The sequence below is a fragment of the Mya arenaria genome, chromosome 14 (genome assembly GCF_026914265.1).
Source record: "Mya arenaria isolate MELC-2E11 chromosome 14, ASM2691426v1".
NCBI classification, from domain to species: domain Eukaryota; kingdom Metazoa; phylum Mollusca; class Bivalvia; order Myida; family Myidae; genus Mya; species Mya arenaria.
This window is the reverse complement of record NC_069135.1, coordinates 22,439,607-22,452,944: the sequence shown is the minus strand read 5'-3', so window position 1 is coordinate 22,452,944 and position 13,338 is coordinate 22,439,607. Positions and strand designations below refer to the sequence as shown.

General features: G+C 39.4%; 2 protein-coding genes across 3 annotated transcripts; one reads left to right on the top strand and one right to left on the bottom strand.

Moving 5' to 3' along the window:
- Positions 1 to 265: 265 nt before the first annotated feature.
- On the bottom strand, positions 266 to 8,266 carry LOC128216612 (uncharacterized). 2 transcript variants are annotated; one of them, XM_052923236.1, is made up of 4 exons: positions 8,245 to 8,266; positions 2,764 to 2,947; positions 2,213 to 2,568; positions 266 to 1,659 (listed from the first exon to the last, which is right to left on the bottom strand). In XM_052923236.1, the coding sequence occupies exons 2-4, from the start codon at positions 2,927 to 2,929 to the stop codon at positions 1,030 to 1,032; spliced, it is 1,152 nt and encodes a 383-aa protein (XP_052779196.1). In that variant the 5' UTR covers positions 2,930 to 2,947; positions 8,245 to 8,266; the 3' UTR covers positions 266 to 1,029. The 2 variants fall into 2 exon arrangements, with proteins under 2 accessions (XP_052779196.1, XP_052779195.1); XM_052923235.1 differs by lacking the exon at positions 8,245 to 8,266 and having other exon boundaries at positions 2,764 to 3,335.
- An 860-nt stretch (positions 8,267 to 9,126) lies between these two features.
- LOC128215916 (uncharacterized) lies at positions 9,127 to 12,198 on the top strand. The gene is made up of 3 exons (XM_052922521.1): positions 9,127 to 9,511; positions 9,757 to 11,924; positions 12,193 to 12,198. The coding sequence occupies exons 1-3, from the start codon at positions 9,127 to 9,129 to the stop codon at positions 12,196 to 12,198; spliced, it is 2,559 nt and encodes an 852-aa protein (XP_052778481.1).
- Positions 12,199 to 13,338: the final 1,140 nt, after the last annotated feature.

Below are 13,338 nucleotides of genomic sequence, written 5' to 3'. Positions count from 1 at the left end.
TTTTTAGACAGTGTAAATTTACATTAAAAGGGGAGGTTATAAAAGTTCACAGATTATCATTTATACAGTCAGCATTAGAAATGTTACTTTTTCTCAGTGCACAGAACTTTTTCAGAAAAACGTTTGCGTTATGAAACTTTCGAATATATGTATAACATCCGGAGATATCGGAAATGGTGAGATATGACTGTTCTTACGTTCTGCAAAACCAACCAATTGGGTAAACAATATAATTTTAATAATACATAAAAAGCATTATAAATTATTTCCGTTGGTATATATCTTATATCTTTATTTATGCATTCATTTCTGAAATGAATTGTTGTCTTGTCAGACGTGAGCTATTAAAGTGCGATTTATCAATAAGTGTATATGCACCCTTTTAAAAAAGGGGCATATAGGTTGGCAAATGACGGTCGTTTGGTCGGTCAGTCTGCAGACCAAGGCATGTTCACACAATAACTCGAAAACAGTTTAACTAAGTGCAATAAATCTTGATATGTTATATTTGACCAGAAGATGGTCAATTAGTTTTTAGTGTCACAAGTTTCGTAGTTCAAGATCTCGGACAACAGTCGTACGAAAACATAGCTGAAGGTCAACAGTCTCATGCGAACATTTTTAATTTCACATACAATTTGTGCAACCATTTATAATCAGTGCATTGTTTTCTAAATTAACAAAACATTTATTCACTTGTGCTTATTTATCCAACATGTTTATGTCAAAGCGACACTTAGAGTGGATAATGTTTGACAAAAACGTCCCTTGTTCTGTAGAATTTTCAAATCAATTTTCATTAAAGCACGGTTACGTCATAAGTTGAAATCCATCAATAATGACGTACTATATTAATATTTGCAAAAACTTGCAATCTATAAACATGTAATAATCATTTATCATATATGCATTGATTGGAGTTAACAAATTCGCATTTAGTCAAGATTTGTTTCATAACGCTGCAGGTACTAGTGTTCCTTTTGCATGTGCGGTTGCTTCGTAGTTGCAATGGAAAAACACCTCACGTTGTCATATTTCCAATTTCCATATACTTCTATAAAACGGAATACCACTGACGTTCTCGTCATCTGTCGCACAGCTTCCCATCTCACAAACATGAAGGTTATCTACTTTTTGTGATCCAAAAATAACACCGTCGTATTTGCACAATTGAAGAGGAGCTCTTGGCCAATCTTTAGAATGATACTCCGTTTTACTTACTCTATACAATGAAAGATGAGCAACAAAACGCTTAGACTCAATCTTAATTCCCGCCTCCCAAAGGACGTCGCGAATGGCTTTTATAAGCTGATTCAAACTGGACGGATACATAACCTCCGCAAAAATGACCTTATTGAAATTAGGAAAATGAGTTAGCCCTTCAAACAAAAGGTCACCAGAATTTCTCATTAGCAGAGTTAACTTGTCTTTCACACATTCAAAAGCCTGCGCACATTTTATTTCATCCGACTCAGACTCCAACCGAAGTACTTCAAAAGTAAGATGTAATCTATTCCTCGGCATCAAATAACCCTGATACTGAGGATAGCGTGTTTCTATCCAATCCTTTGTCGTTTCCAACTCATCCAACAATGCTGCATCCTGTATACGCATGGTGATAAAATAGTTGAAGCCTTTAGTCCATTTTGTAGATCCATCCTAAAACATGATAAGACAAGGTATTTTATGACCAAGACTTGAATGTAATAATATTACAACAAATTATCGAAGCCATTTTATAATGAAATCTAGTAAGAATTAGTATTTCTACCTACAAAAATGGCGAATGTTGTTAGAATTACTTTGTTTGAATAACTTTATAATGAGCTGGGGCTTTACTTTACAATAAATTCTATGTTATGTGGTGTTGTTACAACTATACTGACATACGTACCAAATCTATATATCTAGTTAAATGTAAATATACCGACAGTTGATAAAACCCCAAATTGTTCGGATGTCATATTGTTGTAATTCTATTTTTACTTAGTCCTTATTTGGTTTTATGCATGAACTGAGTACGTAGTATATATTCAACACATAACCAGTAAAATGTAGTGTTTTGTTGACGTTATATGTAAACATCAAAGTCGTGGCGTCAAAGGCAATTCATTAAAATCAGACTTTTTGCTCATCGCATAGAAAATAGCTTTGCAAAATATTGAATAAGCATATAAATTGTATGGTGATTTTAAGAGCTAAAATACTTTACCGCTTCACTTTTAATAGTTTCAACCGGTCGAATCTCGGCGCATTCGCGTTTCACGTCAACTTCATTTTGAATATTTGCCTTCATATCCGTTTCTTCTTGTTTAGACTTTGATTTCTTTTTAGCTTTCTTTCTCTTCTCCTTGTGACTGGAATCTTGATGTTTGCTATCGTGAGCAAAATGTTCACAAAGTTCATCGTCCATCCACTGTTTACATTCCTCTATTAAAATATACAAACGTCTATGTCCTGAGAGTGTAGACGCCTTGTTCCTCAAACACGATGTCAATTCCAGAGTTTTTTCAGAGGTAAGATACGAAGACTCTGTGGTGATGATTGGAACAACATCAGGATAGGAAGCTGTAACGTTTGATTTAATTTTATAACAATAACAAAATAAAAATATAGACTTACTTCTAAATACTTCAAGCGGCTGGGCAGAATCAGCGCGGACTCGAAATCGCAACATGATAACAAAGTAACGAACTTTCTCAAGTCATTGGTATAGACACTTTTACAGTAAAATATTAAAATAAATATAAAAAATGCACCTACCCGTTAGATGAAATTTGCAACAGACATCAACTTCGGCGGTTTTAATGGAAATCACATCATCAACGTTGGAAATAACTTTCACTATATCGTTGTACTTGTTCTTCACGGCAGCAATTTCATCTCTCGTTCGTGAGTCTGCGTCGCTTTTATTCCCACCAGAAGCCATCACAGCTTGAATTTATTCCTGAAAAGGGATTGCAATTTAACCCATTATGTCCGTATCATATTTATCCAGGTCATCATCAATTAATCTTACATTGATAGATCATATCACTTTATATGCTGAAGTTAGTTTAATATATATGTTAGGCTGAGTGAAATTATAATGAACCACACTTATTATTACCCGTATCTACTTATGGGTTTTGCCAAATCCAAAGTAGCAACTTTACAAATATGACTAATTATACCGTATATGTATGGTTACACACTTAAGTGTATTGTTTTCACAGTTACTGTCTGACTACGAAATATACGTTTAATGATAGTCCGGTTTCAGGTCCCTAAAAAATGGGTAAGTAGGTCAGAAAACCTTTTTTTATTTCTCCTTTTTTAGGCAAATGGTTTCTTGATTGTTTTATGTTATATCAAAAATACAAATTGTACGTTTGAGAACATATAAACACTCAGTATAAGCATCACTGGTATTGTTAAAAGCCAAATACATTTACATGAACAAAATAAACAGATTACAAAAAAATATATAACTAGAAATGTGTCCATAGGACACGGATGCCCCCACTTCGTTTTTTTGTCACAGAAAATAAGCCATAATGATTTTTGAAGTATTTTTGGCAAAAAGGGCCGTAACTCCTAATTGACTAAAGCGATTTCCATGACTATCGAACTTGATCAAGATATTATGGTCACAAACATGTGTTTAAAGTTTGGTGAGGATTGGACAAACAGTTTTCAAGAATTAGATCGGAAACAATCTTCGGGACGTATTTTTCAAGTTTTTTTTGCAAATAAAGGGCCGTAACTCCTAAATGACAAAAGCGATTTCCATGGCTATCGAACTTGATCAAGATATTATGGTCACAATCATGTATGTAAAGTTTGGTGAGGATTGGACACATACTTTTCAAGAATTAGATTGGAAACATATATTTTTGAAGTATTTTTGGCAAAAAAGGGCCGTAACTCCTAAATGACTAAAGCGATTTCCATGACTATCGAACTTAGTGATATTATGGTCACAAACATGTGTTTAAAGTTTGGTGAGGATTGGACAAACGGTTTTCAAGAATTAGATCGGAAACAATCTTCGGGACGTACGTACGTACGTACGTACGGACAGACGTACGTACGGACAAGGGCAACCCTATATGCCGGCACTTTGTGGGGGCATAAAAAGGCAAGAAAAGGGTTTAAGGGTCGGGGCAAAACATAGGAAAGGATGGGAAACCGGGAAAAATATGTTTTTGCCCAGTTACGGTTGTGCGCGTGGTCCGGGATTTGTTGGCTTCAAATGACTTTGTCTACATCGGTCCGACTGAAATGTTTGGTCCTTGTCATTCTCGTCAGTTTGAAATCAGACTGGTCCGAGCATATACAAATATAACTGAAACGTTCTAAGAGCAACGCTTGAGGACCAGCGTTCTCATGTTGTTACTTTTACAAATTTCGATACTTAGGCATTGACCACTGAGCTCAATCACATACAGTAATATTGTATATGTAATTTTAAACAGGCCGAAATATGTATGTGTAAACAGAACCCTAAATTGAACTGCAAATATTGACTTATGTTGGGAAATAATAAAATGATAACATTTCATCAAAGGGCGTTTTTGAGATATTTTCACGTTTAAAACATTGTTATTTACAATTGGAGGAAAATAATATACTTAAATAAAAAGTAAATAAAGAAAATTGAGAAAATACAACAACAAAGCAATGATTCGTTTATGTAATGTGCATTTTTAAAATTATGTTTATATTAAATAGAAATAACCATAATTAGGTGCCACTAATGAGATAACAATCAACATGACGCGGCCTGTCAGTTAAACTAGCCGGACGATACCCGTCTGACCAATCAGCGTCCAGATTAGGCGGAGCTTATCAGTTGCTCGTTGTTATCCGCCATGACCTCCGACAATCTGCACTTACCAACAAAACTGTAATAACTCTGTTTTCTATCTTTTAAACACAAAATAGGTTGTTTTTAACTGAGAGATAGTAAAGACAAGGAAATTTATAATACTGACATTTTCCTTATTGCTGCTCAAATTATGCAAATTATGCATTTTTAATGTGACCATACATATGCTAATATACGTATCTTTTTCGTTTTTTTTTTTATTAAATTTAGATAAAAGATCAAATATCATATAGCTAAAGGTCACAAAACGTATATACGTATAGATAAAACAAAATCATCTTCGTAAATAACGCAAATCAATGTATAACCCTGTGCATTTATAATGTCTAGGATCACTTCTAATTCCTACATGTATGTTCCTTGTAAGAACAGTTTCGCATTTCATTTAATACGGATATTAATTCATTGAGAGAACGATAACGATAGTTCTATCAATAATAATAATTCACTAAACTTGTGTAAAAGGTGATGTTTAATGGAGAAAGAAAGATAAACAACAAAATCCATTTTATTTAAACAAGTCATTTTTTGTTGACTTTCGTAAAGGAAATTAATACAGGTTTTGTTTCCCTAAATTTGAGGTTAACAATAGAGACTTCCTTTTCACTGAAACAAAATTCCGTTTTTTTAGAAATTAATTATTTTAAAGTTAAGACATTAAATTATTTCTATCTGAATCAAGCAATGAATTTAATTAATTATAATAATTAACTAATTTACTGTTATACAGCTTTTATTGCTATGTTTTACCATTTTCCATGCATTTTTTATTTGATTTTAAAGTATAAAGTCTGTATAATTATCGTCTGCTTCTGTGTTCATGTCGGAGGGCCCTTACTAAAGGGTCAGGTGACACTGTAGGCGTAGCCTTATCGTCATCGGCGTGGTGTCAATTCATCATTATAAACAAACAAATCAATATTTATATGGAAAACTACAGAAACAGAAACAAGTCCAGTAGTCGAAAGTTTAAATATAACCCCCGTTCGATGGCACAGGGTCAACGCCAATGACACAGAACACAAAAATGCACAATCACAAAGCAGAAACATGGAACAACAACACAAAACTCCACAAACAACACACTACATACATTATATTTTAAACTAGGTTTTTTTTATCAATGAATTTTAGGTACCGCCTTGGAACGATCAGTATAATATTAAACAAGAGATGTTTGTCAAACATTATGCCCCCCCCCCCCCCCCCTGAGCGCCATGTTGTCAGATTATATGGACAATTGAATGAAATATGCATGGACCGAAATGACAGCCGATTTGTTGCTGTTTTAAGATTATGACCATTAAAGTGTGAGGATAAAGTGTGTTATGACCGTCTTGACCTTTGACTCTATGAACTCAAAATCCAGAGTCATTAGCTGGTCACCAGAAACCTAAAGTCAAGTTTGAGGGCCATGGGTGCAGGCATTGTCATGTTATCAAAAGACAAGTTTTTTTCGTTCCAGGTCACTGTGACCTTGACCTTTGACCCGATGACCCCTTAAATCATAAGGGGTCATCTACAAGTCAGATGCAACTCCAAGTCAAGTTTGAAGGCCATGGGTTCAGGCATTGTTGAGTTATCACTCGTACAACCTTTTACCATTCAAGATCACTGTGACCTTGACCTTTGGCTCTATGAATCCTAAAATCAATAAGGGTGATCTACTGGTCAGGTTTAACATCCATGTCAAGTTTAATGATCATAGGTTCAGGCATTGTCGAGATATCATTGGGGGAAGATTTGTTAACTTTTTTGCATTAAAGGTTACTGTGACATTGACCTTGGCCTGATGACCCCCAAAGTCGATAGGGGTCATCTACTTGGCAGGCCCAACCTTCATGTCAAGTTTGATGACAATAGGTCCAAGAATTGTCGAGTTTGCTTTCAAGGTCACTGTGACCTTGACCTTTGACCCCTAAAATCAATAGGGGTCATCTACTGGTCAGGCCCAACCTCCATGTCAAGTTTGAGGGCCATGGGTGCAGGCATTGTTGAGTTATCACTTGGACAACCTTTTATCATTCAAGGTCACTGTGACCTTGACCTTTGGCCCAATGACCCCTAAAATTAATAGGGACAATCTTCTGGCCAGGCTCAACCTCCAAATCAAGTTTGAGGGCCATTGTCAAGTTATCACTCGGATAACCTTTTACCATTCCAGGTCACTGTGACCTTGACCTTTGGCCCAATGACCCCTTAAATCAATAGGGACCATCTTCTGGCCAGGCCCAACCTCCAAGTCAAGTTTGAGGGCCATGGGTGCAGGCATTGTCGAGTTATCACTCGGACAACCTTTTACCATTCCAGGTCACTGTGACCTTGACCTTTGGCCAGATGACCCCCAAAAACCAAAGGGGTCATCTCCTGGTCAGGCCAATTCTCCAAGTCAAGTTTGAGGGCCATGGGTGCAGGCATTGTTGAGTAATCAATCGGACAACCTTTTACCATTCAAGGTCACTGTGACCTTGACCTTTGGCCAGATAACCCCCAAAAACCATAGGGGTCATCTCCTGGTCAGGCCAATTCTCCAAGTCAAGTTTGAGGGCCATGGGTGCAGACATTGTTGAGTTATCAATCGGACAACCTTTTACCATTCAAGGTCACTGTGACCTTGACCTTTGGCCCAATGACCCCCAAAAAACAATAGGGGTCATCTACTGGTCAGGCCCAACCTCCAAGTCAAGTTTGAGGGCCATGGGTGCAGGCATTGTTGAGTTATCACTCGAACAACCTTTTACCATTCAAGGTCACTGTGACCTTGACTTTTGACCCATTGAGCCCAAAAAACAATAGGGGTCAGCTACTGGTCAGGCCCAACCTCCAAGTCAAGTTTGAGGGCCATGGGTGCAGGCATTGTCACGTTATCACTCGGACAACCTTTTACCATTCAAGGTCACTGTGACCTTGACCTTTGGCCTGATGACCCCCAAAAACAATAGAGGTCATCTACTGGTCAGGCCCAACCTCCATGTCAAGTTTGAGGGCCATGGTTGCAGGCATTGTTGAGTTATCACTCGGACAAGCTTTAAAATTATTTTACCATTAAAGGTCACTGTGACCTTGACCTTTGACCTGATGACCCCCAAAATCAATAGGGGGTCATCTACTGGTCAGGCCCAACCTTCATGTGAAGTTTGATGACCATACGTCCAGGAATTGTTGAGTTATCACTCGGACAAGCTTTGGTCTACCGACGGACCGACCGACATGCCTGTGCAAAGCAATATACCCCTCTCCTTCGAAGGGGGGCATAACTACATATTTGTTTATCAACACTGTGTGTACAACCTCACTCTTATCCAAACAATCCCGAATCAAATCAAAACGTAGTGAATGGTTAATCTGATCAAAGTATTCAACGCACATTAAACCTCAACATGCATGCATCAGCATAATCCATCCATGCAGAGCATTCGTGTTCGAATGGAATGTCCTAGCTCACGACAGTGCTCTACTTTAACGTATCTAGGTTTTATACGATAGATAAAAACGAGGAATGTTAATCATCAACAGATATGATCAAACTTATTTAGAGTCGGCAAGACAAGAAACAATAATCTAATCTAAATTTCAATCGACTACTATTTACAGTGTGTGTATACCACGTGATTAATAACGTCATATATGCTAGGTCGAAAGGCAACTTTTTGCTTAAAATGGAAGACTTAAATTAAAGATAACTTTTCTTGAAAATTGAAAAAAATCTCGATGGTAGGGGACACCCCACCCCTTCCGCGGCCCCAATATCAATTTCCTTCCTACGCGCCTGCTAGATGAATGTTCAGGTGAGAATAGTGGTTGCAATTGAAAGATTGAAGGTTTATCTGCATGTTGGCTGCATGTTTTTGTTGCAACTTTTCGTTTGAGTGCTTTAGTAGGCATGTTTTTCTTAGCTGTCACATTTCGATGAAATTGGAGTGGTTTCACTTTACTCTATTTAGACAAATCGAGATGACTTTGTAAAAGTGCCGTAATTCATAGTTATTTATGCTAGATAGTTGGTATGAGTGACCCCTTTGATGAATCTGAAGAAAAAAATATATATTTTAGGTTATTTAAGGTAAAATGGCACTAAATTTTGTAGAGGTCAAAATTCAGCACATTCCCTCCAAGTCACTGTCAAACACTTCGACAAACCGGTTTCCAAAATAATGTTTTGACTGTGCTCCGTCAGACGGCCGTATTGTGAAACTAAAATCTCAATCAAGCTCTGATAAAAGACCGAAGGCGTGGCATATGCGGCAGACCTCAAGATGCTCTATGACCGAGCTCACCCCCACCGAGACCGTAAAACTAGGGAAGAGGATTTGGTGCGCCGGTTCCTTGACGGCCTGCTAGACGACGATGCGCGCTTTGAGGTAGAATTTCATAAGGAGCCCACCACTGTTGATGATGCTGTTTATCATGTTGCCACCTTTCTGCAAACAAGGGGCAGTCAGGATGACCGACGACCAAGGCGACCGATGCGGCGTACGACTGACCGCTACCCCACGTGTGATGAGTGGCCACCCACAAGAGAGCAGCATACCGGAAGTAGTTTTAAAGGGGGCGATACTGCCGTTGAAAGGCCGAACAAGCAAGTTAGTGCCAGTGAAGAAGTTCTCAACCAGATATTGAGACGTTTAGATGATCTGGAAGGTAAGCGGACAAAGCCGACTGTTGACAACAAAGGGAGGAAACGGGAAGTGGAGTGCTTCCGGTGTCACCAAAAGGGCCACTACGCACGTGAATGTCCGGATAACATCAACCAGCGAAACCGAAGCCATTTAAACGGTCAACGGAAGGAATCAAGCGCAGATGGCGATGTCCCTTTAAACGGGCAGGGACCAGCCCTTGCGGCCAAAGGAAGGTCCCAATAAGTAGTTTTGCCGGCCATACACCAGTGTTTTGTAGTGCAGAGGGGAAGCCCTGTATCAGTAATGGGTGGGTGCGCAGACAGAGTTCCAAAGCCCTTGCGGAGGGAGTGTATGTGAAGGGCTCTGTAAATGGACATTCTGTTACATTTACGGCAGATACTGGGGCGTCACGGACAATAGTGTCCACCAGGGTGTTCGAGCAGTTGGAGGTGGAGACCCGCCCGTTGCTGGACAAGACGGCCAGGCTGGTTGGTGCTGGAGGAGCGCCAATTAGAGAGGCTGGACAGGCAAAGCTTAATCTTCGTTTAGGTCCTATGCAGCTGGTGGAGGACGTTATGGTTGCAGACATCGAGGACGATGCGCTGCTGGGGTATGACATCCTTAAGGGACGTAACGGTCAGCCTGCAGATATCTTATTAAGTTGTAACAAGATAGTACTAGACGGTGTAAGCATTCCTGTGTTTCAGATTGGAAAGGAGGACAAAACAAGGCGGGTTGTGGTAGCAGAAGATATGACTTTACCTGGCCAAGCAGAGGCGGTGGTCAATGTTTATATCGAGAGGTACGAAGCTGACGATAAAGACATGGCGGCCGATTACGTAGTTGAGCCTACAGAGGCATTTAAAGAAAGGTATCCTCTGCAAATGGCATCAACGTTGGTTAACCTTAACCATGCTCCTACATGTAAGATCCGCATCCTTAATCCATTTCCGGCGGAAGTGACATTAAAACAGGATGCTGAGATAGGCGTGGCAGAGAAAATTGAGAGAATAGTTACAGTACTTTCTCAGGTGGAACATCAACAAGAGATTGAAAATTATGTTGCTGCACGCCGAGTGAACACTGCTTCAACTGTTGAAGAAACCAAGGCACGGGCTTATAGCACTAAAGCATCTAATCAGGTCCCCTCCCACTTAATTTCGCTGCTAAACAGATCAACAGAGGGCAAAAGCATTGCAGAAACGGAGGCTGTTGCTAGTATTTTGGCCAAATTTGGTGATACATTTTCTAAAGATGATTGGGACATTGGCCTAACCCATTTAGCAGAGCACTCTATTAATACAGGAGACGCGGTGCCCATAAAGCAGCGACCCAGACGGGTGCCCCTCGCCTACGCAGAGGAAGAAAAGCAAGCGATTGAAGACCTTCTTAATAAGGGGGTTATTAAGAAAAGCACCTCCCCTTGGGCCAGTCCAATTGTTCTAGTACGCAAGAAAAATGGGTCAGTTAGGCCATGTGTGGATTATAGGCGGGTTAATGCGCTGGTGAAACCAGATGGGTTTCCGTTGCCGCGCATACAAGATTGCCTTGATGCGGTGGCAGACTCACAGTATTTCAGTAGTCTTGACCTCACTTCGGGTTATTTTCAGATACCGCTAAAGAAGGAAGATGTCCCAAAGAGCGCCTTCGCCTGTAAATTCGGACAGTATGAGATGGTCCGAATGCCATTCGGACTTAACAACGCAGCTAGTACGTTTCAGAGAACTATCGAACTTGTCCTCCAGGGGCTCCAATGGGAAACGTGTCTCGTCTATATTGACGATATTGTCGTGTTTGGGAGTGATCTCGAACAACATTTAGGCAGGTTAGAAGAGGTTCTCTCTCGTATCAGGGAGGCCGGCCTAAAGTTAAAACCCGAAAAGTGCAACCTCCTTCAGACGGAAGTTCGCTTCCTGGGCCACATTGTGAGTGCAAAAGGGGTAAAGCCCGACCCCTCTAACATAGCCAAAATCATAGGGTGGCCGCGACCTGAGAACCAGAAGCAGGTGAAGCAGTTTGTGGCAACAGGGTCTTACTACCGTAGGTTCGTGAAAGATTTTGCCAAGTTAGCGAGGCCTCTGATCGACCTAACGAAGAAGGACCGTCCGTTCCAATGGACAGTAGCTTGCGAGGATGCATTTATCGCCCTGAAACAAGCCCTGATTGGCCCAGATATTATGGGGTACCCTCTGAATGAGGCAGGAAGCTTTTACCTAGACACTGACGCATCCGGTGTTGGACTAGGTGCAGTGTTGTCCCAAATACAGTCAGGAAGGGAGCGAGTAATTGCGTATGCTAGTCGCGCCACAAATAAAGCGGAGCGTAATTACTGTATTACGGAGCAAGAGCTTCTGGCAGTGGTTTTCTTCATCCAATATTTTCGCCAGTACTTGCTCGGTAGGCGTTTTGTGGTGAGGACTGACCACCAGGCACTGGTATGGCTATTTAGTCTAAAAGAAACCTGCGCGGGTATGGCCAGGGACCACATATCCGGCACAGGAATACCGATTACGCTAAACCAAACAAATTTTATGGACTCGAAACAATTTTTTTTAAGTGTCGTTTTTGCTAAGACAGTTTAAAACATTTTAAGAATATAAAACGTGTTATATTCATATATAAACAAAACAGAGGACTTTTATTAATTGATGTTCTAACAGTGAATTAACATTTTAACCCAATGTACTTGGGTTGTGTGACTAGGGTTGATGGACATTGGACGTTATTACCTGATCTCATTGAATGTGTATGCTACAGTTATTAAGTTTTTGTGTTCTTCAAAGTTTATCTAAGTTGTGATTATAAAGTTTAACGGCAGCAGGAGCTAAGCCTCTCTGTCGAGGGGGTATTGATGCGCCCCAGCTTTTCTAGTGTATTATTGTGACTTTTAAACATCAAAATAGATACTTACCATATCCGTTGTGATTTTTTCGTTAATTTGTGTGTTTTTAACTGGTGTGGGCAATTTAGCAATTGATACAAATCTGGTTTATTAATGACAAGCAGACTGTAAAATTTAACTTATAACCCTCACCATTTTCCTAGTCTTGTAGCCGCAAAATTCATTTGCTGGACACTCCGGTATTCATTTAACCATTCCTTTTAATTGTTACTTATATGCATGCTAGAATTCTGTGAAGAAACATAGCAGTTGTTATTTTACCTGAACTCCTGTTCTGAGTTCAGTCATAGTTCATCTATAAATTATTGATTATTGTCAAATGATCACCACCATTTTCATATTTTGATTAACATTAACATTTAATGTAAGTTGGTACATTTAATTGTTTTATACCAGTAAACCATTAGGCTAAATTCCAACTATTTTGTTGTTTACATTTACTCTAGCCGCCATCTTGGTTTTCTTAGAAAGGTCATTTGGGTCGACCGAGGTCACAGAGTTCCAAGATCATTTGTTAAGAATTTTGGTCGACCTTTGGTAGACCGAACTTGGTTTGATCGACCTCAGCGTCCGTTGGCGGGTCGAAGATTCTTTTTAGATTCATTCCAGCTCCATCTTCCTGACAGTAAAGTCCATGGTAAATTTTCGGACATTTTTCTAGTGAAAAACATCTAAATTTTCACTTAACAGTTTAATACAAACTTTTATATATGGTTTACTAAACACTGTAAGGCTAAGAATCATTTCCAGTTGTTTTTTTTGCCTTATACAGCACTGATTTTTGTAGTTTTATTAGAAAAGAAACTTAAACTTTCATCTTCGTTGAAAACACAGTACATGTCGGTGGTGACTCATCATTCGGTTAATCTCTAACCATTGTGCTTCATTTTTGTGGAAGACAAGCGAAATAAGTACGATTTCTTTTGGAACTGCTAAGCTTCTGGGTG

Coding starts and splice junctions, on each gene's coding strand:
- LOC128216612 (XM_052923236.1), bottom strand. CDS start 2,929: ATGGCTTCTGGTGGGAATAAAAGCGACGCAGACTCACGAACGAGAGAT. Junction 2,569..2,763: donor TTGCAAATTTCATCTAACGG/GTAGGTGCATTT, acceptor CAAACGTTACAG/CTTCCTATCCTGATGTTGTT. Junction 1,660..2,212: donor AAACTATTAAAAGTGAAGCG/GTAAAGTATTTT, acceptor ATCATGTTTTAG/GATGGATCTACAAAATGGAC.
- LOC128215916 (XM_052922521.1), top strand. CDS start 9,127: ATGCTCTATGACCGAGCTCACCCCCACCGAGACCGTAAAACTAGGGAA. Junction 9,512..9,756: donor ACGTTTAGATGATCTGGAAG/GTAAGCGGACAA, acceptor GCCATACACCAG/TGTTTTGTAGTGCAGAGGGG.